This window comes from Globicephala melas, chromosome 2, assembly GCF_963455315.2.
Source record: "Globicephala melas chromosome 2, mGloMel1.2, whole genome shotgun sequence".
Classification (NCBI taxonomy): Eukaryota; Metazoa; Chordata; class Mammalia; order Artiodactyla; family Delphinidae; genus Globicephala; species Globicephala melas.
Window position 1 is genome coordinate 101611595 of NC_083315.2, and position 25785 is coordinate 101637379.

The window sequence follows — 25785 nt, forward strand, 5'->3', positions numbered from 1 at the left end:
TTACACGCTGCATCTCAACTCTTTCAACCCCCCAGCGACCAAGTTCTCCCCCTGGTTTTGCCCATGGCCCGGGTGCCCTCCCCTTGCCCTGGCCTGACCCACACAGGCTTGGGCTCAAGGCCCCCCCAACCCCTCCCCGGCACCCACCGTTCTCAGACGCGCTGGGACCTTCGCAGTCCGAGATTAACTGTTGGGGTTTCCGCTGCTTTCGCCGAGACATTCCCGGGTGGAGAGAGGTGGGACGGGGAGGGGCAACTCTCACTTAGTCTTAACCGGGGTGACCTGGTCTGGTCTCCCCCTTGGGTCTGAAGCCAACTGATGCCTCTCCCCCAGTGCCAACCACTGTGAAGCAGAGATGTTCTCCCTTCCAAGGGACAGACAGACAGACAGACAGACGCGCGCGCTCTGATTCTCTGTCCCTGACTCTCTCTCTCTCTTCTCTCTCAATCTCTGCAAGTCTTTAAAGGGGAGACGCCCCCTTTTTTTTCTTCAGCTTCTTCCCTACGCTTCTGCAGCTCCCATTGTAAAAGCAAAAATCCTAATCTTTCCGCACACTCTTTTCTTTTGTACTGCAGAGGAAAGGATTTAACCCTCTCCTCCCTGCCCAGGCTCCCGGCCTTTCCCTGTGCCTGTTCAGAAAATGTCCCTCGGTTGTTTTTCTAACTCTTCTTCTAAGCTCTTCACAGTGCTTTTTGGTTATTTCATGATTCTATGCCACCTTGTTTGATGATGGGACTGCTTCTGAGGTATAAGCTGAAATGAGAACTTTCTGGTATATCCTGATTATAAGGCCAAGAAGTCAGCTACCTGCCAGTCAAAAATGAGGATGTGAAAGGCTGACAAAAAGATTGAGCAAAAAAGGTCATTATAATAATAACTTAATATATGTAGATCTCTTTATAATTTATAGGATATTTTCGTGTACAGGACATATTTTGAGTATTACAACTTTGAGGTTAGCACAGCAGGTTTTACTACTCCTGTTTATAGATGATCCTCTTTATAGATAAACCGAAAGGCTCAGTGAGGTTAAGTAACCTATCCAAGACTGCACAGCTATGATGCAACAGAGACAGGCCTGCAAGCCAGGTGTATCTGACAGTAGTCTAGCATTTTTCCCCCTCTATCTTGTTAAAGGTACAATATGCCACCAGACTCCTAGTGTGAAAAAAAAAAAAGATTGATCTTAAGGAATCTCATTTAAAATAGTGTCTCTTCTGTCTCTCCCACTCCTGTCCAGCTCCCAGGGTTGAGGGATGCCACCTTTGAGAAGATGATATAGATGAGTTCTCTGGTACTTCGGAGTAGAAGCTACAAGGAGGCACTTTCAGCTCAATATAAAGGAACTTTCTAACGTGTAATGGACTCTCCAGTAAATGTGGGAACTCTCTGTAATATGTGCTCACAGAGGCTGAAAACAGTTGTCAAGGATTCTGTGGAAAGAATTTCTTTGTGGATGTGAAGTTTGACCTTTAAGAATACATCATTTGGCAACCAACCAACTGGATCTCTCCTGTTCAGCTTGCACACTTAAGGGTGATTGGTTTATTGTTCTTTAACTTCTGACCTTGCTGTTCCTCCCTGAATTTAAGGTACTGCTGTTACCCCTGGGCATAGAATATCCAGATATGTCCTATCTTCTAGCTTTATGCCTAGGTCCTCTCTTTTAACCTTATTTATCTTTTACTCTTCTGGCTAAGAGAGCATCTGAAACACCATCTGTTAGGAAAGTGGGAATGATTTTCCCCTTTGGAGTTGAGTGATGCAAATCTCTGATGGCTGTGTCTTCAGAGAATAACAAAGCAAAGCTCACTCAGTGTTGGGTGCAAACTTGAAGTTTCCGTCATTTCTTCCCTTACGCAAGTCCAGGCTATTTTGGCAATACTAAGAAAGGGAGAGAGAGACAGATGGTAGGAGGGTTGCTGGTGACAAATGAAGCAGGTACCACCATCTGAAGAGATTTGGAAAGCACTCTGATCTTTGCTTTGGAGTTCACTGAATCTCCATTATTTTCCCAGTCCTTTGGGGTCAGGACCTTGAGTGGCTCCCTCACGGTCAACCCTTGGAACTCTTGCTGACACTGTCTCATTCATCCTGTTAACCTCCCTGTGGTAGACAGGTGCAGTTATCACTAGGCTATTGTAGGGGAAATGGGAACACTGGGGCCAGGAAAGCTTCTAATTTCTCAGTGGAATAGACTGGGTTTTGTCACTCTTTCATTCCACTGTTTCCATTTGTACTTCCTGTTTGAGGAAAAGAAATGAGAGAAGGAACATAGCTTTCTGCTTTTCTCAGGAATCTGGAGATCTCCAAGGGCAGATCTGGGGGCCCAATATTCATCTCTTTACTGAGTCTTGTCTGTCTGGTCTTTTCCTACTTTGGTCCACCCTCCTTCTTGCTGGCCTTATTGTGAAAGGAAGGGCTCTTTCCCCTCCTCTCCTTTCTTCCGCCCTCCCCCATTTACCATTTTTTCCTTTTACCTCTCCACTGTGGCCTCTTGACCTCCCCACAGAGTTACAAAAGTAAAATCCTTGAAGAGATGCTGCTGTGGGAATGTTAATGAGCCTTCCCCACAAAGGGGCAAAGACTTTACTTCACTGAGTTGGAAAAAAGCCCCTTTGAAAAGGGGTTTCTGTGTGTGGTGAAGTGGAGAGGGGAGGGGAAGGAGAGAGAGGGAGAGAGAGGGAGAAAAGAAGGGAGGGAGAGAAAGAGCAAGAGAATGAAAGGAGAGAGAGAAATGAGAGAGAGAGAGAGAGATTGAGAGAAACAGCAGAAGAGAATATTAAAACAACACTGTTCTTTCTTTAATTGGTGATTTAATTTTTGGAAAATGTTCCATAGTCATTTGACCTCGTAAACTAAGCATTTAAGTTCCCAAAAAAGCTGAAGAGGCACTCAAGGGCGTTGACGATAATAAAGGATGGGAAAAAGGGACTTATCCTGGCACCCTGTCCCCAGTTCCTTCTCATGTGTGGGAGACTGAGAGGCTCTAGTGGGGGAGGATATTCTGGATGGGGGAGTTGGTGGTGAAGATGGGCTTCTTATTCTGGTTTTGTGGTTCCTCCTTATGATATTTTCTAATTTTATCAACATTTTCTATTTTGGCTTCCCTATTGACTTAAAATTTTTCCTCTCTTCAGGAATAGCTTAAAGTACTGTTGGGTGTTTACATTGTGGAGCCAATTTTCAAGCCAGACCACTTGAGCATAATCTCTGTATCCTTCATTTGTGAGCACCGGTTGCCTCTGAATTAGTTAAAATGGATGTTAAGGTACTGTTAGTATCAAAAAAATAAGTCCCTGAAAAGCAAAGATATGATGTTGCTTTTTAAAAAAATTGAAGCATAATTGAATGTTGTTGCTCTTTGAAGAAAGCCAGTCATTATGTTTGACTCTCAGAGATTTTCCTACGTGTTGTTTTGTGATATCAGCATAACACTCCAGTTAAAGAAGCCCAGAACTGTGAAGAACAAAGAGAAGGTAGGTGACTGGAATGAGATCCTTGGAAGAGAAAGAAGAGGGGCCAGTCAGGGATGCTAATTCCCAGAGCTCTGTAACTCCTCTGGACTCAAGGTAATCAACCACATGGGGAATTTACGGAGAATTCGCATTCCTAACCTCTACCCCTGATCTACTTAATCAATCTCTGGCGGGGTGGGGGGGGTGGAGGCTACGATTTAAAAATAAGCTCTTAAATGATCCTTTTGCAGTTTGAGACAATTGAGCTTGACTGTTGCTTTCTAAACCATAAGCTCTAGATTCTTAGGGGTCTGCAGTGTTGTTGCAGCAGAATCCATGTACACATGAAGTGAGCCCAGCCTGTGGCCCCAATAAATAACATGCCTCTCAAATGTATATACTACTGTTGCCCAAATGTTTGTTGATGTTGTTGAGTGTAATACACTTTTAAGTCACTGAAAGTGTTTCTAGACTCATAATGGCTTTTGCTCTAACAATACAACTACAGTCATGTGGGAGTCCAGGAAATTCTTTGCCATTTCATTGAAGGCCTCTTCTCTCCAGACAATACCCTGTTTCTAGTTTGTAGAGGAGCAGGCACTGTGGAAGCATTTCATCTACCTTCCTGAAAGTTAGAATCCCATGAGGAATTTGATTTTAATTGCACGAGAACTAAACTAGGAGTCTAGAAAGCATGTAACCTTTCTATTGATAACCTTAGTCATAGCTAATCATAGCTTGGGTGCATTCTGCTTACTACGCCCTTTAATTGCACCGTCTCATTTAATCCTTAAAATAACTTTGCAAGGTAAACATTGTATAATCCCCATTTTAGACAAGCAGAACACCCCATTTTACAAATGAAGAAACTGAGGCATGGAGACGCAAAGTAGCTTTCTTGTTCAAGGTCTTACAGCTGATAAACAGCAGGTTGAAATTTGCCCAAATTTGCCTGATTGGACAGCCTGTGTTTTTTTCGCCACAGTGTGACCATTTATTGCCATCCCACTGATTTCTGCCTCTGCTATAGGCCTCACTTTCTGGGTGCAGACCTGGAGGATGACAAACTTTCAACTTACAGAGAAAATGTGAAGACTTACAAGTAAATATCTACAACAAATTATGGTTCTTATAATCACATGTACTACCACATGTTCTTTGTCTTGCTAGCATTAAGGGAGTTAAGGCAATGAAGGGTAAGGGAAAAGTACCCTCTGCAGAACTTTATTAAATAAGAAAGCACTGGCAAGCAAACCTTGGTTTTATTGGATGATTTCCGCCTGGCCTCTTTCAGGTGGCAGTTGCCATGGTGTTTTAGGGGCAGAGGGAGGGAGTGAAGATCAAGGAGGTCATTCGGACTGAGGCTTTTCTGGTGTGTCTTTTCAGAGTTCATTCTGCAAAAGATGGCAGGAATTTAAACACTCATAAGAGAAAGGACAGAAGTTATTTTTTTTGTGTTTCTTAATTTCTCCATGTTACTGATGTTAAATAAAGGGGAAACAGAGTTTGTGAAGAGGTCAAGGCTGTGGAACAGGAAAGGGAGGTTGTGGGGGAAGGGCCAGGAGCCTAGCAGGCAGTTAGAGAAGCCTAGAGTGGGGGTGGGAGTGTGTGCGCGCGTGTGTGCGTGTGCGTGCGTGCGTGCATGCGTGTGTGTGTGTGTGTGTGTGTGTGTTTTTAAGGACGAAATTATAGGAACAATTTGCTAAAGTTCTGGGGAGCCTGAGGTTGTTCATTTGAAAGAAAATCAACAAATGAGGTACAAGCAGTGAGGGCAAGGTGGGGAGGGAGCATGATGACAAAGGCAAAACAACAGCAACAACGACAACTAAACCCCAAGCCATCAGAAGGAAAAGCAAATCAGAGCCATGGGAAAGAAAGAGGTAAGTCACAGAGGCAACTCTTTGGAGGAATAAGAACAAAGGGATTGAAGTATGTCAGAAAATATGAATAACTGATAACCTGTAATAGAAACATGGTCAGAGCCTTCAGAAGGAAACTTTAAGAAGAGGAACAAGTGACTCCCAAGGACTTTGGAGCTAGAAGGGGGCCACGGGGATCATGTCCAAATCTCACTTTTCTGATAAAGAAACTAAGACCGAGAAAGGTTAAAAGACTTTTCAAAAGTTTTTCCAGAACCAGATCTTATCTCAGGGAATTGCCCTTTGCACTAGGCCGTGGAACTAGAGAATAAATGGGAAGAGGCAAAATGAGAGGGAATCCAAGCAAAAGTAAAAATTTGACAGCTAGATCTTAAATTAATTTCTCAATCTTCCCTAGAATTTATGAACTCTTTTTTCTTGTGGGGACCACTGTATTTTAGGAGCCAATTCCATTCTGATAACTAAGTACCTTAAACTATTTCAATCAAATAATAATCCATTTCCCACATTGGAGACTGTGCCCAGGAACAGGATCATTCAGTGACTAATTTAAGTACTGAGAAAATTTTTGATCATGCCTAATGGATTCCTAATTATATTTTGAGTGCAAATCCTTTAAATCTGCCCTTGGTAGAGTGTATTCATTTAACAAATATTTTAAAAGCACCTACTATGTGCTAAGTACCTAGTACACAATAGAAAATAAAACAAACACTGTCCAGTTTATTATTATGCAGCTATTTTGCAATTGGACTTCAATCTTTTGGTGATAATTGGACTTCAACCTTTTGTTTGTTTTTCACATTATTTCCATTTCCAAATTATGCTGCTCCTTTATTCATCATCCATAATTGGGGTAATCCCAGGATTCTTAGGGACTTCTGATGTGGCTCCTCATTTACCCTGGCACTGTCTTATGGTCTCAAAATGAGCCAAGACATGGAGTTGATCAGAGCGAGCTTACTGTAGAAGATAGTCCAAAGTAAGAAGAGCTGATGGGGCAAATCAAAGCCAGAATACTTGAGGAGAACTAAGAGAAGCTGAAATCCAAAAGGCAACCTGCTAGTCCAAAGGGACTTGATAGCAAATGAGGTAAAAGAGAGAGGAGAGCTAAGAACTGGAAGAGTTGCTGTAAATAATTGACTTTACTGGACTTTTGTGGGTTTGAGGTGAATAGCACTGGCTCAAATATGGAAGTTAAAGATGCAATGGTGTACCTAGAAGAGAACATAGGCAAAACATTATCTGATATAAATCATAGCAATATTTTCTTAGGTCAGTCTCCCAAGGCAATAGAAATAAAATAAAAAATAAACAAATGGGACCTAATCAAACTTACAAGATTTTGCACAGCAAAGGAAACCATAAGCAAAATGAAAAGACAGCCTAGGGAACGGGAGGAAATATCTGCAAATGATACGACTGATGAGGGCTTAATTTCCAAAAGATACAAACAGCTTATACAACTCAATAACCAAAAAAACAAACAACCCAGTTGAAAAATGGGCAGAAGACCTAAATAGACATTTCTCCAAAGAAGTCATACAGATGGCCAACAGGAACATGAAAAGATGCTCAACATCAATAATTATTAGAGAAATGCAAGTCAAAACTACAATGAGATATCACCTCACAGTGGTCAGAATGGCCATCATTAAAAAGTTAACAAATAGGGCTTCCCTGGTGGCACAGTGGTTGAGAGTCCGCCTGCCAATGCAGGGGACATGGGTTCGTGCCCCGGTCTGGGAAGATCCCACATGCCGCGGAGCGGCTAGGCCCGTGAGCCATGGCTGCTGAGCCTGCGTGTCCGCAGCCTGTGCTCTGCAACGGGAGAGGCCACAACAGTGAGAGGCCCGCGTACCGCAAAAAAAAAAAAAAAAAAAAAAAGTTAACATAAAAAGGGAAAGCTCCTACACTGTTGGTGGGAATGTAAATTGGTGCAGCTACTATGGAAAACAGTATGGAGGTTCCTTCAAAAACTAAAAATAGGGTTACCATATAATCCAGCAATCCCACTCCCAGGTATACATCCAGAAAAGACAAAAACTCTTAATTCGAAAAGATACATGCACCCCCACGTTCATAGCAGCACTATTTACAATAGCTAAGACATGGAACCTAAATGTCCATCAACAGATGAATGGATAAAGATGTGGTATATATACACAATGGAATATTACTCAGCCATAAAAAAGAATGAAATAATGCCATTTGCAGCAACATGGATGGACCTAGAGATTATCATACTAAGTGAAGTAAGTCAGAAAGAGAAAGACAAATGTCATATGATATTGCTTATATGTGGAATCTAAAATACAATGGAAATGAACTTACAAAACAGAAATAGACTCACAGACAGGAAAACGAACTTATGGTTACCAAAGGGGGAAGAGGGTTGGGGAAGGTATAAATTAGGAGTCTGGGATTAGCAGATACAACCTACTATATACAAAAGAGATAAACAACTAGGTCCTACTGTACAGCACAGGGAACTATATTAATATCCTGTCATAAACCATAATGGAAAAGAATATATATGTACACACACATATATATATGTCTGAGTCATTTTGCTGTATGCCAGAAACTAACACAACACTGTAAATCAACGAGACTTCAGTTAAAAAAAATAAAAAGATTCATGGTGTATATTGTGGAGAATTCTGTGCCTCCCTGCAATCAAGCATTTTTATTGAATGGCAATATAGTACTTATGTTATTTAATAATCATATACTGTTTGATTCTCTAGTCTTTCTCCATCTTAACGTGCATTGCACATTTCTTGACCCCATGATCCACTTAATCCCATGGAATCTAATATGAAGTTCAGGAATTTACTACACATGTTGTGAATACTATCTCTCCTCTCTCTCTCTCCCTCTCTGTAGATTAATATATACAGATATCTATATCTATATATCTGTGTATATATATATATATTATCTGTATCTCTCCCTCTCTGTTCTCTCTCTGTATATATACATATATATATACAGAGAGAGGTATAAAGGTATATATGTTTTATTTATTTATTTTTTGCGGTACACGGGCCTCTGACTGCTGTGGCCTCTCCCGTTGCGGAGCACAGGCTCCGGACGCGCAGGCTCAGTGGCCATGGCTCACAGGCCCAGCCGCTCTGCGGCATGTGGGATCTTCCCGGACCGGGGCATGAACCCATGTCCCCTGCATCGGCAGGCGGACTCTCAACCACTGCGCCACCAGGGAAGCCCAAGGTATATATGTTTTAAAATGTATATACAAAGACGAGGAAGGGGGATCAGTGGATTTGGAGCAGAAATTGGCGATGATGGAGGAGAAACGTAATGAACAAATTCTACTCTATGAGGTTTAGATATTTCCTTGTCCTATATGGTTCAGTGACTTCTGTTCCCATCGTTTGGTCAAGGGATAAATGTCACCAGGATATATGTATGTTTCAAAAAAAACTGGATGAAAGTCTGAAAGAAAAGAGAGGGTACAGAGGGAGAATTTGGAGAAACAAGCTTGCTATTCAAGGGGAGTTATTCTTTCCATCACCTGCTCCCATCTTTATACTGCAAACCTCCCCATCCTTACACACCATTTCTAAGCTGTCCTTTATTCAGTCAGCTTGAAATCCCAGTATTAACTTTTTTTCTTGAAATGGAAGAAGGAACATTTCCCTCCCCCCACAAGATACCTAAAAGTAACCTTAGAAAATAAACAATAAAATCACATTACAGGGCTTCCCTGGTGGCGCAGTGGTTGAGGGTCCGCCTGCCGATGCAGGGGACACGGGTTCGTGCCCCGGTCCGGGAAGATCCCACATGCCGCGGAGCGGCTGGGCCCGTGAGCCATGGCCACTGAGCCTGCGCGTCCGGAGCCTGTGCTCCGCAACGGGAGAGGGAGAGGCCACAACAGTGAGAGGCCCGTGTACCGCAAAAAAAAAAAAAAAAAAAAAAAATCACATTACATACTCTAAAATCTTAGAAAACAAAAGAAAAAGTGCCATACCATTAGAGTAAGATGAAATCCCTTCTAAACGTAAGATTTGTTTAAAATAAGAGCATTAAAAATATATAATTTTCAAAATAAAAAGCACATTTAGGGAATTCCCTGGTGGTTCAGTGGTTAGGACTCGGTGCTTTCACTGCTGGGGCCAGGGTTTGATCCCTGTTCAGGGAACTAAACTCCTGTAAGCTGTGCAGAAGCGGCGGGGGGGGAAAAAAAAAAAGCACATTTATATGAAATCATAGTTTGGCCATTCTTTGATATTCATTGGGTATCACTCTATGCTAGCTGGGAATGAGGTATGTGAATATAACCTCATGTCCTTTCTACCCCGCAGGAGCTTATATTGAAATATAACGCGTATTTCCATTTTTAGTGGGGAAATCATTGATTTGGGTTCTAGTAGACTCTGCCACTTCCCAGTCAAATCAACTTGGGAAAATCACCTTTCTCTGTCCAGACTTAAGTTTCCTCATGTGTAGTGATAAGGTTAGACCAGATGACTTTAACACAACACGTGGCTTTAACCTCTGTGCTTTACATGTGACTATCTACGTGAATCAACAAAGTGTGTCTGTTACAACAGCTTCTCCACAGGGTCCTGCAAAAATAGATCCATGAGAGTCAGTTTCTAAAGGCACTAGTTAAGACAAAATCATCTGGAGGCAAAGTTGAACATCCCTGAGGAAGGAATGCACCAGAGACTGTTTCGCTCTGGTATTGGAACAGATGATCATTTCTTTGACTGAGTATCAAAGGATGTAGAAGGCCTGCATTTAGGGGATAGGTAGAATAAAAAGTATCAATATAGAATCATACTTGTGCTCATATTAGAGAGGGACAGGAGAACCAAGACACTCACTGTGTGCTCACTGAATGGACTGCTAGAGTGGGATGAACTGCATTCCGGCTACATTCCTTAAGTTGTTTCTCCCTTTCTTCCACAGACCTTAATGTGATTATAATTGAATTTGCATATTGAAATTTCATTTAAATTTTAAATTAAGTTAAAATATTAAAATTAACCAACAATCTTCAGGCCTGCCGATCTTTGTGACCTCTAGAAGTTAAGTCCAGTCAAAAACCAAAGCAGGGGATTTCCCTGGTGGCGCAGTGGTTAAGAATCCACATGCCAATGTAGGGGACACGGGTTCGATCCCTGGTCCGGGAAGATCCTACATGCCGCGGAGCAACTAAGCCCATGCGCCACAACTACTGAGCCTGTGCTCTAGAGCCTGCGAGCCACAACTACTGAAGCCTGCGTGCCTACAGCCCATGCTCCGCAGCAAGAGAAGCCACTGCAATGAGAAACCCTCACACCACAACCAAGAGTAGCCCCTGGTTGCTGCAACTAGAGAAAGGCTGCGTGCAGCAACGAAGACCCAAATGCAGCCAAAAATAAATTAAAAAAAAAAAAAAAGGAGTAGAATTGAAAACAAAAACAAAAAAACCCAAAGCAGCTTACAGGTTCATGATTCTGTATCTCCAGATGACAGAATCACCTCAGGATTTAAACCCCAGCCCAAGCCAGAGAAATTCTTTCCTTCTTTTGGGACATAAGGACCAAGCTAGGCCTTCCAACTAGTTATACTCTCAACAAACATTTATCAAATGCATTTCATATTTCACTCACCAGACCTGCATTTAAGGAGCAAGTAGAATTTTAAAAATATGCACTTCTCAACATAGAATCGCATGCATGCTCATATTAAGAGACGAAAAACAGAACTGAGATACTATGGTGACAAAGGTAAATGAGACATGGACCTGCCTCTCCTTGACAAGCAGGGAAATGTTAAACAAGAAAACATAATACAGTACAGGGAGTTCCCTGCTGGTCCAGTGGTTAGGACTTCACACTTTCACTTCCAGACTTCCGGGGCCTGGGTTCAATCCCTGGTCCTGCAAGCCGTGCAGCGCAGCCAAAAAAAAAAAAAAAAAAAGTATACACACACACACATATGTATATATAATACAATGTGAAGAAATTTCATAGAGTATGCATAAAGTTCCAGGGGAAGAAGAAAGGAGAGTTGACTTGGACTGACTGTCACCAGCAATAAATTATCAATCAATTCATCCATTCTTCCCTCCCTCCCCCCATCCCTCTATGAAACATATGTCCGTGGTGTTTAGTTACGATATATAAAACACTGTGCTAGATGTCACAAATGCAAAGAGGATAAAAACAGATCCTTCTGGAAGGAGTGTTAACTAGGTATGGGAGGTGAAACAGGTAAGCAGGTAATGCTAATAGATAGCTACTCTTTATGGGCCACTTCTTTTTATATAGGCCTCTCGCTGTTGTGGCCTCTCCCGTTGCGGAGCACAGACTCCGGACGCACAGGCTCAGTGGCCATGGCTCACGGGCCTAGCCGCTCCGCAGCATGTGAGATCTTCCTGGACCGGGGCACGAACCCACGTCCCCTGCATCGGCAGATGGACTCTCAACCACTGCGCCACCAGGGAAGCCCGGGCCACTTCTTTTTGACAAGGCTATGTGAGGCAGACATTATTATCCCCATTTTACCAACTAGGAAATTGAGGTTTAGAGAGGTTAGTAAATTGCTGAGGGTCATGCCGCCGTGAATTATGGAGCTGAGGCTCTAACACATTTTCCTTACAACAAAGTCTGTGCTCAAAGACTATATGGATTCTGGCTGTGACTTTCTGGGTTTAAATTGTCTTTACCACCAATCAGCTGCATGATTTGGGGGCACTTTACTTAACTTCTCTGAGCCTTGGTTTCATCACATAAAAATGAGGTTAAAGGAATTCCCTAGGGGTCCAGTGGTTAGGACTCGGTGCTTTCACTGACGAGGGCCTGGGTTCAATCCCTGGTCTGGGAACTAAGATCCTGCAAGACATGTGGCACGGCCAAAATAAAATAAAATAAAAATGAGATTAATAGTGTCTACTTGATAGGATTGTGGTGGAGATTTAACAGAACAGTTAAAGCATCTGGCCCAGTGCCTGGCCAGTCTTTCAAGCTCACTACATTTGATGGCAATATTATTATGCCAAGTGGTGAGTGTGCAGAGAAATGCAGATCAAATGTGTACTCATTCAGAGGAAGGAAAGGTCACTTCCAACTGGAGGGCAGGAGGTTGAATAGATTAAAGGAGCATCATGAAGAATTCACTTAAAATGGAGTTTTCAAAAAAAGGTAAGACTTGAGTATTTAGACTCTAAAATTTAGAATAGAAGGCTCTGTGAGGAAAGCAGCAAGGAGCTTGTTAGCTGTGGGAGGTGACGAGCAATAAAAATGCAAGTAAATAAATTAGATAATTATAGAGAGTGGTAATTAAACAGGATAATGGGAGAGAAAGTGAGGTGGAAAGGTGGGGTTGGAAAGTAAGCGATTAAGGGGGAAAACTTGATTCTCTCATCAGGTAGAGCGCTGTTCATATGTAGATCAACTGCTATCTGTGAATGGATACTGAACAGTGGCCCAAACTGATGGAAATGCAAATACTCTTAGAAACAGGGGCTATTAGTAATGCAAATATGAAAAAACCTCTTATTAAGCAGAAAAGCAACAAAACCCCCTAATCTATCTTTGAATGAATTGATCTGTGAATCAACACATTCACATCCTCATGACTTTGATGACAAGACAACATTTTTTCTTTGTCTCTAGTTTGTCTTTTCTCACGCTAGAATTAAGTAAAATTAGTTAAAGCTAAAGCTATCATATTAAAAAAAAATTATTCCTCTATATATTTTTTTTGGCCACGCCACGCGGCTTGGATCTTAGTTCCCCAACCAGGGATCAAACCCAGGACCTCGGCAGTGAGAGCGCAGTCCTAACCACTGGATCACCAGGGAATTCCCAAAGCTATCCTATTCTTATTGCTCTTATTTATTCATCCATTCAACAAATATTTTACTGAGAGTTTACCATGTGTCAGGCACTATACCATACCTGGGGAATACAGTGGATGGTCTTTCCTTGGACTTCTCATCTCTTGCTCCAGAGTGCTTTTGGAACAGGAGGACATATCAGGACTCCAGGCAGGTTCTGACACAGGTCTACTGATGTTTTTGGATAGGGGTAGGAGAGGACCTGGTATTATAAAGGGCCCAGAGTGTGTCCTGAAATGGTCTATGGTAAGAAGACAATTGAAGAGTTTTGGAAAAGACTTTAATGTCCCCAAATTTTATTTGAACTAAAACATTATTTGCCTTTCACATTCCTCTGTGCACTCCATTCCAAGGTTCACCTCATCACTCCTTCTATACCTGTCTTCGTCTTTTGCTATCCAAATTTACCAAATAAATCTCCTCCTTTCCACCCATTCCAGCTCCTGCTGTTCTTCACAGCCAGTCTCTGGGCTCAGCCCCAAGCCTTGAGGGGCAGTAAATGGATTCAGAGTTGCTGCTCAAACACAGATCCCCATGGAAACCAAAGGACTAAGAAAACAAAAAGAGAGGAAGAGGCAGCCACTGCCTGACCTTTTATGCTCACTCTTCAAATTCTTTTCGCTCTTGGGCGTGAAGGCAAGTGCTTATTTGTATAACTAGTGGAACCAAAGAACCTGACCCCTGCCCCCACCCCCCAAATTTCTTAAGAACATCTCTTTGATAGTAAGTGAAGAGCAGTGGGACACCTCCACCTGGTGGTAGAAATACCAAATTACCTCCAAGACGCGAGATTTATGAGTGACTTAGCGGCAAAAGGAAGAGGATGCAAAGACAGAACATGCAGGAGCAACGCCTACGAAAGTGTTTAGCATTTAGTACCTGCTCCTTCTCACATATATATATATATATAAACAAACATCCTTATTGGAGTATAATTGCTTTAAAATGGTGTGTTAATTTCTGCTTTATAACAAAGTGAATCAGCTATACGTATACGTATATCCCCATATCTCCTCCCTCTTGCGTCTCCCTCCCTCCCACCCTCCCTATCCCACCCCTCTAGGTGGTCACAAACCACCAGGCTGATCTCCCTGTGCTATGCGGCTGCTTCCCACTAGCTATCTACATGTGGTAGTGTATATATGTCCATGCCACTCTCTCACTTCGTCCCAGCTTACCCTTCCCCCTCCCCATATCCTCAAGTCCATTCTCTATGTCTGTGTCTTTATTCCTGTCCTGTCCTTAGGTCCTTCAGAACCTTTTTTTTTTTTTTTAGATTCCAAATATGTGTCAGCATACGGTATTTGTTTTTCTCTTTCTGACTTACTTCACTCTGTATGACAGACTCTAGGTCCAACCACCTCACTACAAATAACTCGATTTTGTTTCTTTTTATGGCTGAGTAATATTCCATTGCATATATGTGCCACATTTTTTTTTTTTTTTTTGCGGTACGCAGACCTGTCACTGTTGTGGCCTCTCCCGTTGTGGAGCACAGGCTCCGGACGCACAGGCTCAGCGGCCATGGCTCACGGGCCTAGCCGCTCCGTGGCATGTGGGATCTTCCCGGACTGGGGCACGAACCCGTGTCCCCTGCATCGGCAGGCGGACTCTCAACCACTGCGCCACCAGGGAAGCCCTGTGCCACATCTTTATCCATTCATTTGTCGATGGACACTTCGGTTGCTTCCATGTCCTGGCTCTTGTAAATAGAGGTGCAATGAATATTGTGGTACATGACTCTTTCTGAATTATGGTTTTCTCAGGGTATATGCCCAGTAGTGGGATTGCTGGGTCGTATGGTAGTTCTATTTTTAGTTTTTTAAGGAACTTTCATATTGTTCACACATATTTTAAAAATATTTAAATATTATCTTTATGTTGATGACTCAGTTTTTTTTTGCATCTGATCCAAATATGGGTACACAAGGTCTAGTCTCACACCTCCCAACTCTGCAGTAGATACTTCCTACCTGAATGTCTTGTCACCACAGATTCAGTGTAATTCCAGAGCTGGATGGTGCTCTTCTCTTCCTTTCCTTTCCCTTCTAGAGGGCAGCCTTTGCTAGTTTACAAAGGGAAGCCAGAAGGTGTTTATTCCACTGTCTCTTTGGCATATCCTCTCTGGTTTCTTCAGGGGTATGATCCTTTCTGCTGCCACTAGAGATGGTCTGTGCCCCCTGCCCCCTCCCACCCACACATAGATTGTCTCCCTTTCTCTTCAGGAGCTAGGAGGGAATAGGGAAGGACAGATCCAACTCCTTCCTCTTGCTTCTTGATTCCCTCAGATTTCCCAGGACAAATACACCAGAGGACCTGTGATGTTCTTAACTGGAAAGTTAGGGCAATTTCAGAGGGGAATTACAATGTAAGAGAGATAAAAAATTGAAGTTCTAGCTAGCCTGAATTTTCCCTTTCACTGTACAAGGGAAGGTAGCTCAAGACTTGGATGTTTACGGGAAGGGGTGTCCCCATGGGTCCTCCCTCCAATCCTGACCTGCCAGTGGAGGCTTCAGTTTCTGGAGTTCCTTAAGTCCAACCTTCTGAGTTCTTTAAATTCAATCTTTCTACAGTGAGAGCTGTGGGCTTTCTGATGCCTATACAGGTTGATCTATTAAGTGAGCACATCTCTCAGGGTCGTTCGTTATTATCATTATTAATTAATTAAGTCAACACAATCTGAATCCATACTAAAGATACCCTACCTCCCTTTTAGCAAAGCTCTGGTCCTTACCTTGCATTGAGGATTATATGATTCTTTCTTACTCCTCTGGGAGGGCCTGGTGACATGATAGAAACACTTCATACTTTTTTTTTTTTTTTTTGGCTGTGCCATGTGGCTTGCAGGATCTTAGTTCCCAGACCAGGGATCAAACTTGGGCCCCCTGCAGTGGAAGCACAGAGTCCTAACCACCAGACTGCCAGGGAATTCCTGAGTTTCAGTTTTATTTGGGGACTTATTAAGGACTATAGCCCAGGAGACAGCCTCTCAGGTAGCTGTGAGGAACTGCTCTGAACAGGTAGGGGGGGAGGTCAGTAAGTCTGATTTTGGAGAAGGGGGCAGGTATGTGCAATGAAGCACACATCTCAGTAGAAGGTTGCTGCTAGTCACGAGGCACAGATATCTCAGTTAATGATTTTGGTGCTTTTCCAAGTATGGGAAGATACAAGCAATGGGTTCACAAAATTTTCTCCTGAAAACGTCTAATTATCTGAGGGTGTTCTACCAGTTTTCCCAGAGCACAGACTGCCTCATTCCTGAGCTCCACCCTGAAATCCTTTTGCGTTGTGTTGAAGGTCAGGGACTGCAGTGGCTAATGACTCAATCCTTGTAGAGCTGGATGGCAAGCAAGAATTTTTATTTGGCACTTTTAACATCTGATTCTCAGTCACAATGGATGCCAGCCTCGACAAAATTCTTTTGCCTCAGAGTCTCTCTGATAGGAGGGAGTGAGGGATTGGGGGAGGAGAGTGATTCACTATTCCCTCCCATCTATATCAGCATACCTAAACCACAACTAATTATCTTGTCCCCTAAAGCAGCTTTACCTTCCCTGTAGAAGGCACTTTGTTCTATTAATTAGTTGGTCTTTACTTCTATTTTTCTTTTTCCTTAAAAACAAAACCAAAAATATCTCTGGAAAAAGCCAAAACAACCACAACAGATCGATCCTTTTATTAATATACTTCTCATAACCTTGTCTCATAAAATACTGTGGAGGGACTTCCCCAGCGGTCCAGTGGTTAAGACTCCGTGCTCCCAAGGCAGGGGGCACGGGTTCAATCCCTGGTCAGGGAACTAAGATCCCACATGCCACAAGGCGCGGCCAAAAAATAAATAAATAAAAAAGTATAAATTACTTAAAAAAATACTTCTCATAGTCTTGTCTCATAAAATACTGCAGAAATATTCTCCTTCTATTTCCACAGGTACTTCCTAATCCAGATCTTCAGCACTTCCCTCTGAAGAATTACCTCTAACCCTCCTACCCCCATTTTCTCACTTCCAGGCTACCCTTCACCACCACCTTTATGTTCTATTCCATTCTACAAACTAGTTGTTAAATATCACTTGCATCAGGTCCCTCGTCTATCCCAAATCTTTCATTGGCTCTCAGATTGCTAGTACATACAGTAATATTTCCCCTAATGCCTGAGGACTCATCCTTACCAAATAGACTTACTCTCCCCGCCTCTTCCTCCGTCTGCCGCAGGCTTTTTTTTTTTTTTTTTTCCCTGCTGCAGTTTGGCCAGGCTACCTCTTGGCCCCATAATCACTTCCATCACTGTACTTCCTCATGTCCTAGAGCCCTCCTTTCCTCCCTGACTGCTCCAGCTTCTATGGGTCTTCATCTTCGCTGGAAGGCTGCAATACTTTTAGTATTCTGCCCACAGTCTAACGTGGAACATTGTTTGCTGCTTTTTAATAATGTGTATTAGCTTTCTCACTCCAACTAAATAGTCATCCATGTCAGAGAGGAGGTCAGGGCTTTTATGCACCTTCTATAACGCCACAGCTCTGGGCACAGCCTGAGCATACTGTAGGTTCTTATTAAACTTTCTACTTGCATGTGAGTCACCTGTGACCTTTCCTTTCTCCATAATAGCACAGCACATTGTTTAAACCTTGATTATACCATTTACCAGAGTTTACCTTTTATCAAAGGTGGAGCCCATACCTGCTTCTTTGGCTGCACTGGGAGTTCCTCAGGCATAGAGACCATATTGTATTCATTCTGCACTGTTCACAGCATTTAGTAGGGTGCTATAGTAAGAAGCTCAAAAACTTTTTTCCCCAGCCTAAATACTTTTATAGAACTGAGAGAAACAATTCATATATTTGAAAGACAGATCCATTGAGAAGATAATTGTAAATTAAAAAAAAGAGATTTCTATAACCAATTAGCTCTTCCATTTATAATTAAACATTTATAATTGAAGTTGTAAAAATTTATTTATTTTAAAATTTTAGGCACAAAGAACTAGTCTTTCTCTCTCAGATAGATGTTTTGGATAATCCATTCAAGGAAAATCATTTAGTCCAACTTGATGAGTCCTGTATCTTTCTTTTAGTGTTGTAAACACTGGCTGCATGTATTGAGGCCATATTTACAGATCAGACCATTCTGGTTTGAGCGATTTGGAATAAGTGGGAAACACAGCTGAATTTTTGAAGGTGGTTCCAATAGAGCTGCTGGTGATCCAGGGGAGAAGTGAGCCAAAAACAATTGGTTTGTTTTTGGTTTGTTTGTCTAATTTAATCAAATTCTTTAAGATCCCGCTCTGGATCTTTCTCCAGGATATAACAACAACAACAACAACAATAATAATAATAGCAGCTAATGCCTACCTAACATTTATATATCTCTTACTCTATGCCATACACTGTTCTAAGTGTTTTTGCTCATTTAATGTTTACAACAACCTTATGAGCAGGACTGGGACTAAGTGTGGGGCAAGAGAGGCATCTGGGGAAACAAAATTTAAGAGACACTGACTCAGAGACACACAAGTGCACCTCTGCACCCTAGGTGCTTCTCTTGCTTCACCCTGGTCCTGGCCATGCTTATCAAGAAGGTACTAGTATATACCCCTTTTTCAGATGAGTAAACTGAGGCACTGACTGATTAAGTAACTTGACTAAGGTCACACAGGTAGTGGCAGAAATGGGATTTGAATCCTAGAAGTCAGGCCTCAGAATTTGCGCTTAACCAGTCCCCTACACTGTCTTTTTTTTTTTTTTTGCAGTACGCGGGCCTCTCACTGTTGTGGCCTCTCCCATTGCGGAGTACAGGCTCCGGACGCGCAGGCTCAGCGGCCATGGCTCATGGGCCCAGCCGCTCCGCAGCATGTGGGATCTTCCCGGACCGGGGCACGAACCTGTGTCCCCTGCATCGGCAGGCGGACTCTCAACCACTGCGCCATCAGGGAAGCCCCGATGTCTCTTTTTTGACACTAGTCTACCTTGATCTCCTATCCCCTGGTTATCAGCACATTCCACTACTTTTTCCTGCACCAGAGGAATACTGTGGTCAATGCTCATAGGTCTCCGTGTGTAGTAGGATGAGAACTGTGGCCTGAGGTTGGGCTGGCCCTATTGGACCTGGCCTTCTGGACCACTCTCCCATCCCTCGTTCTTTTCCTTATTCTTACTGTTTTGGTAGTTCTGGTAATTGGTAGAAAACCCCTACCATGTGGGTAGCATCTATAACGGTTACAGTCTGCTGCATATTTACTGCTTGCACTGGAACTCCAGTAGGGCCTGTAACATTTGCTACCTCCATACCCTTTTCTCCTCAAAACATCAAACTCCACAGTGTCTCCATCTCCTACATTGCAAAGTTGGATACATATTGTATCATGTATTAGTACCTCATTCTTTTTTATTACTGAATAATATTCAGCTTTACAGCTATTCTACACTTCATCTATTTGTCAGTTGGTAGACATTTTGGTTGTTTCCACTTTGGGGCTTTTATGAATAACACTGCAATTAATATTCATATACAACTTTTTGTGTGAATATACATTTTCAATTTTCTTGGGTATAGGAGTAGATTTGCTGGGTTATGATAGCTCTGTGCTCAGCATTTTGAGAAACTGCTAAATTGTTTTGCAAAGTACCTTACCATTTTACATTCCTGCAAGTAAGTTTCTCTAATTCCAGTTTCTCCACACCCTTTCTGACACTTGTCACTGTCTGTCTTTTTGATTTTAGTCATCCTAGTGGGTGTGAAGTGGTATCTCATTGTGATTTTCATTTCCTTGAAAGGTTAATTATGTTGAAATTTTTTTTCATGTGCTTATTGGACATATGTAAATCTTCTCTGGAGAAATGTCTAGTCAAATCCTTTGTCCATTTTTAAGCTGGGTTGTCTTTTTATTGTTGAATTGTAAGAGTTCTTTATATATTCTGGATACAAGTTATACTATTTATATTTAATATGATTATTGATGGGGTTTGGTTGAAATCTACCATTTTGCTATTTATTTCCTATTTTCTTTTTTCGTGTGGATTAATTGAGTTTTTAAAAAATATTTTATTCCATCTCCACTATTACCTAATTAGCTATACCTCTTTATCTGTAGCTGTTTCTCTAGCATTTATAGTATACATCTTTAATGTAGCATACCATCAAATAAAATACCACTGACTACATAATATAAGAATCTTTCAAACTTACTTTTTCCTCCTCCCAGCCTTTTTGTTATTATTTTCATATATTTTACTCCTGCATGTTACAAATTCCACAATGCATCATTATTATTTTTGCTCTGAGTAGTCAAAATTCTTTTAAGCAGATTTAAAAGCTATCTGGTGGGCTTCCCTGGTGGCACAGTGGTTAAGAGTCCGCCTGCCAGTGCAGGGGACACGGGTTCGAGCCCTGGTCCAGGAAGATCCCACATGCCGTGGAGTGGCTAAGCCCACGCACCACAACTACTGAGCCTGTAAGCCTAGAGCCCGTGCTCTGAGACACGAGAAGCCACTGCAATGAGAAGCCCGTGCATGGCAACAAAGAGTAGCCCACACTCAACATAACTAGAGAAAGCCCGTGTGAAGTAATGAAGACACAGCGCAGCCAAAAATAAATAAATAAAGAGATAACTCTTTAAAAAAAAAAAAAAAGCTAGCTGGTTACAAAACATCTTGATACTCTTTGCCTTGAGGTAGGCAATCTGTGAAATGCTCTGGACATTGTTTGGGCTCTGAACTTTTACTCAAGCAGTAGAAAAAACAAAGAGGTGTTGAGTCAGATATTTCTGGAAACTAAGTTCCAGGCTGCTTATTGGTCTTTTGGGAGCCCATGGATTGATACCACTTACTTAGTATTCATGGGTGAGCTTTCACCTGTCAGTGAACTTTTTGAATCCCTGGTGTGTATTGCAAATTACCAAAGGTTTGGAGCTCTTCCCTATCTGGAGTCTCCTGGCTTTATTGTCCACTTATTAAATTGCTAAGTGAATGGGACTAATAACAGGAAATTCATTGGAATGGAAGACTTTTAATAATACCCCTGAGTATTCATTGATGGCAAGTTCAGTTATAGTCATGCAATGATCACTTCAAAATCCTATGTCAGATAGATAAAAATCACAAAGCTTTCAAGACTGAAATCCACAGTGCAGAATTTTGTACTCTGGGATTTTACATCCTAGGCTTCTGTAACAGGGTATAAGAGGAGAAATGAATCATTAGAGGAGGTACAGGAATAGATGTAAGTGTTTGACGTCAGTGGAAAATCTATATTAAACAAGCAAGATAGGTCTATAAACAAATGTTACTGATTATACATTGAAGAATATTGCTTTGGCCTTTATAAGACAGTCAGAGTTTAATAGTGCTCCTGGGTTGATTGATTTGATTTAATGACACAGAGTTTTCCTATCCTCTTTCTGCCTCATCTCTATAAGGTGATAATGGTTATTGTTACTTATTTAAGGTGGATACTGAGGGAAGGAGAGAGAAGATAATAAGATCTTCAAGAGAAGTTTATCTCCTGAGAATGATAAATGAACAGTGGTCTTCCTGTGTAGCTAAACTTTCCTAAACCTAAACCGCATTTTCACCTCTAAAACCATTGCAAGGAAGGTAATTGTATTAGCTAGGATTCTCCAAAGAAACATAACCAATAGGATCTCTCTCTCTATATATATCTATTTATCATCTATCTATCTTTCGATTGAAATAAATTTTATATATCTATCTATCTCTATCTCTATATATGGAGAAAGAGAGAGAGAGTGTGTGTGTGTGTGAGAGAGAGAAAGAGGGAGAGATTGATTTATTTTAAGGAATTGGCTCAGGAGATTGCGGGGCCTGACAAATCTGAAGTCTGCAGGACAGGTCCGGCAGGCTGGAAATTCTGGCAGGACTATGTCTTTCAGTCTTGAGTCTAAAGAAAGTCTGGAGGCCAAATTCCTTCTTCTGGGGATCTTAATCTTTTCTTTTAAGACTTTGACTGATTGTATTAGGCCTACTCACATTATAAAGGGTAAACTGCTTTACTCAAAGACCACTGATTTAAATGTTAATCACATCTAAAAACACCATCACAGCAACTGCTAGATTGTATTTGAACGCACAACTGGGTATTATGTCCTAGCCAAGTTGACACAAAAAATTAACCATCACAATAATTAAAGGGGAAGGGACTTCCCTGGTGACGCAGTGGTTAAGAATCCGCCTGCCAATGCAGGGGACATGGGTTCGAGCCCTGGTCCAGGAAGATCCCACATGCCATGGAGCAACTAAGCCTGTGTGCCACAACTACTGAGCCCGTGTGCTTAGAGCCCGTGTGCCTAGAGCCCGTGCTCCGCAACAGGAGAAGCCACTGCAATGAGAGGCCCGCCCACCGCAACGAAGAGTAGCCCCTGCTCTCTGCAACTAGAGAAAGCCCGCGCACAGCAACGAAGACCCAACTCAGCCAAAAATAAACAAATAAATAAATAATAAAAAAAAAATGATCAAAGGGGTAAAATTATTACCTACTTTCCAGATAACGAATATTAAAGTTAAGTGACTTGCCCAAGTGTACCAGAGATATGATAGATGAGTTGGTTAAAGGAGTAAAAAGAAGCAGAAACCAAATTTTTGGACATATTAACTCACAAAATAAGTCTTCATTTAATAATGTTTTTGATTCAGCAGGACAATAACAGAACCTAAGACTAACTGGATTTGATTTGACACAACTCCTTAAAAAACTTTTATATTTTTTCTCCAGCTTTATTGAAGTATAATTGACAGACAAAAATTATATATATTTAAGGTGACAATGTGATGATTTGCTACATATATACATTGTGACATGATTACCAAAATCAAAACACTTTTGTATTTTCTTGACACAAAATTTTAAGCTTAAAGTTAGTATCAGGTCATATCTCATAAAGTATTCAATTAATTTATATTAGCTAAAGATAAATACTTTCTTTCTATAATAAATGTTTGTTGAATTAATGAATGGCCTTTGAGTAACAGATTTCGGAATGTGTTCAAATATAGTTCTAATGGTGCCCATGGTAGTTAATGATTAAAATGGAATGGCAAGTAGGCTTAGTTCTACCTTGGCAGAAGAAGGCAAAAGTATTGAAAAGGACAAATGCAAAATTTACAGAGAAGGAAAGAGATTAACAAATTCAGAGACCAATATTAAATGGGTGAAATGATTTAAATAGAAAACCAGTTACTAATGTCCAAATCAGAATGTTTTTTATTTTGTGTTTTTTAATATTTTGCTTTCTGTCTGTTTCATCTCAGAAGAAACTATGAAATAAGTAAAGGAAAGAACATTATAACAATTAGCTAAGCTCCCCTTGCATAGTTGGAGAAAACTGGTAAGTTTCACCACCTCTTTATTTTCATTGCTTGCCATGTTTTTTGGGTACGCACATATACAATGGTACTGAGCAAGACTCAATCACTTGTTTGATATGGTGCATAAGTGTGTGGTGTTTAGAAGGTTAATAGAAGGCCTTTTAAATTATAAGAATTATTTAACCTCTCTTCTGTCTCAGAACTCAGTATACTTTTTCAATGTGTTTCTTGCTTCCTACTAAGGCACCTACACTCCCCTCCACCCCGTTGCCCCCTAATACACACACCCTCCAAGATTCTTCAAAATGCCTCGGATTATGACTTGTCACATTTTAGAGTTTGCCACAGTACCTGTTTCTTTTTTCTAGTTATCAAAAAAAGTCATATGATTATGGATTTGGGGATGGGGGAGGGATCAAGACAATCATTTCTCTCTGCCTTTTTGTATTTGAATCCCTAGCACAGTGCCTGCCTAGGCACTACAAGTTTATAGAATGAAAGTTGAATATGATACAACCTTCCAAAGAAAGAATGAGTCTCTTCTAGTGGCAGATGGTCATTCAGTCTTTGCTTGTTTGCCTAAGCAAAGGAGTCCTTATTACCACCAGAGAAAGCTTGTCCTTTCTGTGCGCTTACAAGTTAGCGCACAGAAGTCTGAATACAAGTTAGAAGTGGGGTGTTCTGGAGAAGATAAGGAAGACTACAGCTGAGGAATGATAGTTCTGCTCTCCTGGGCTTCCCTACACAGTTTCACCCTCTGGAACAGAACTCACCATGACCATATCCCTGTAATGTGTGAGGGAGTGTTGTTGAGTGCTTCCTTGGTATGCAGAGGAGGACACCATTGGTTCTTCCCTTAAACAATCCTCACCTCTAAAACCTCTGAGCAGCTTCTTTCTCAGAGGTTTCTTTTCCTGTTTTGATTGAGAACCAGATAAATCATATCATGATATACTATGAAGAATCAAATCTTTAAAAAAAAACAATGCAATATGCTGTGAAGAATAAAATCTTTAAAAAAGAAACTAAGTACAATATACTAAAAGATTTAGGAGTTAATCTAGCTCAGCTCTCTGGAGGCAACTGCTGAGTAGTGGAAAAATCTAAGGGCAGGGGAACTGGGACAGAGCTCCAATCTGCCATGCAAAAGCAGGGCAAGCCTCAAAACATCTCTGAACTTTAGCTGCATTCCATTTTATTAGAGAAGTAAAGCTGTCAAAGTTTATTGTGTCCCTGTGAGCTTCTACCTGCCTCTTCTTTAGGGTTTAAACCCCTGGCATTCAACTGACACAGGCAGTTCTCTCATACAAGATCTCTCCAAGCAAGATCGTGGCAACTCAGAGTTTTACAAATTCATTTGAAGCTAAAAGGATGATAGTCTACTAGGATGGAACTTAGGTTCCTCTTGGCAAAAGGAGCCTTCTCTAAGTGTGTCTTTGCGAAGACTCGAGCCTATAGTGCTGAACTAGAGATCAGGAGGAAACGGAGAAGAGGCAGAGGAAGATAGGGTTTGGAGTATCTCTGAGCAAACAGCAAAATAACTGGGCTGAAACTGGGGACTCAGGAGGTAAAGGAGATTCTTGCTGCTTACGATGCCTGATCCCCGACAATTTACTATACACCTGAGAGGAGTGATTTGAAAAATGGGGAAGTTCTTACTGTCTATATTGCAGAGCTAGTGTGGGAATTGCAAAGCTCTTGGGAGAAAGGTAGAAGGACAGGCAAAGGGTAGGAAGGGACAGATTTTCATTTTCTTTTAGCCTTTTATGAAGAATATCAATATACACAATACACACCAATATAACAATACTGATGTCCAGTGAGGATTCTGGTCCTTTTAGTTCAATTGCCCCTTTGTAGATAAGATTTTTACTGTTTTCCTTAAAAATCTGAGCAATTATTTAATTTATTTTTCTAAGACTTTTTTGGATGCAGATCATTTTTAAAGTCTTTATTGAATTTGTTACAATATTACTGCTATTTTATGTTTTGGTTTTTTGGCCGCACGGCATGTGGAATCTTAGATCCCTGACCAGGGATCAAATCTGCACACCCTGTATTGGAAGCCAAAGTCTTAACCACTGGACCGCCAGGGAAGTCCCTGAGCAATTATTTTAATGCACAGATCAACTTCCCCCCAGATTTTGAGACTTTTCATGTTCCTTACTTGCAGCGTTACTTTACAGATAGTTTTTCAATTAATTCATGGAGTATTTGGCGAGTTTCTCCTTTGTGCCACATACTTTACTATGTGGGTAGAAAAATGAACGAGAT

At 41.4% G+C, this 25785-nt stretch overlaps 1 protein-coding gene across 5 annotated transcripts in view; it reads right to left on the reverse strand.

Moving 5' to 3' along the window:
* Window positions 1-25785, reverse strand: part of SALL2 (spalt like transcription factor 2) — a 55495-nt gene that overhangs the window by 12873 nt on the left and 16837 nt on the right. Inside the window, exon 1 of one of the 5 annotated variants that reach the window (XM_030844145.2) lies at window positions 148-503. In XM_030844145.2, the coding sequence (XP_030700005.1) occupies window positions 148-220 (73 nt within the window). In that variant the 5' untranslated portion in view covers window positions 221-503. Of the gene's footprint in view, window positions 1-147; window positions 516-4713; window positions 4853-25785 lie in introns of those variants that run through there. The other 4 variants (XM_060294563.2, XM_060294561.1, XM_060294562.2 and 1 more) reach the window with 4 other exon arrangements.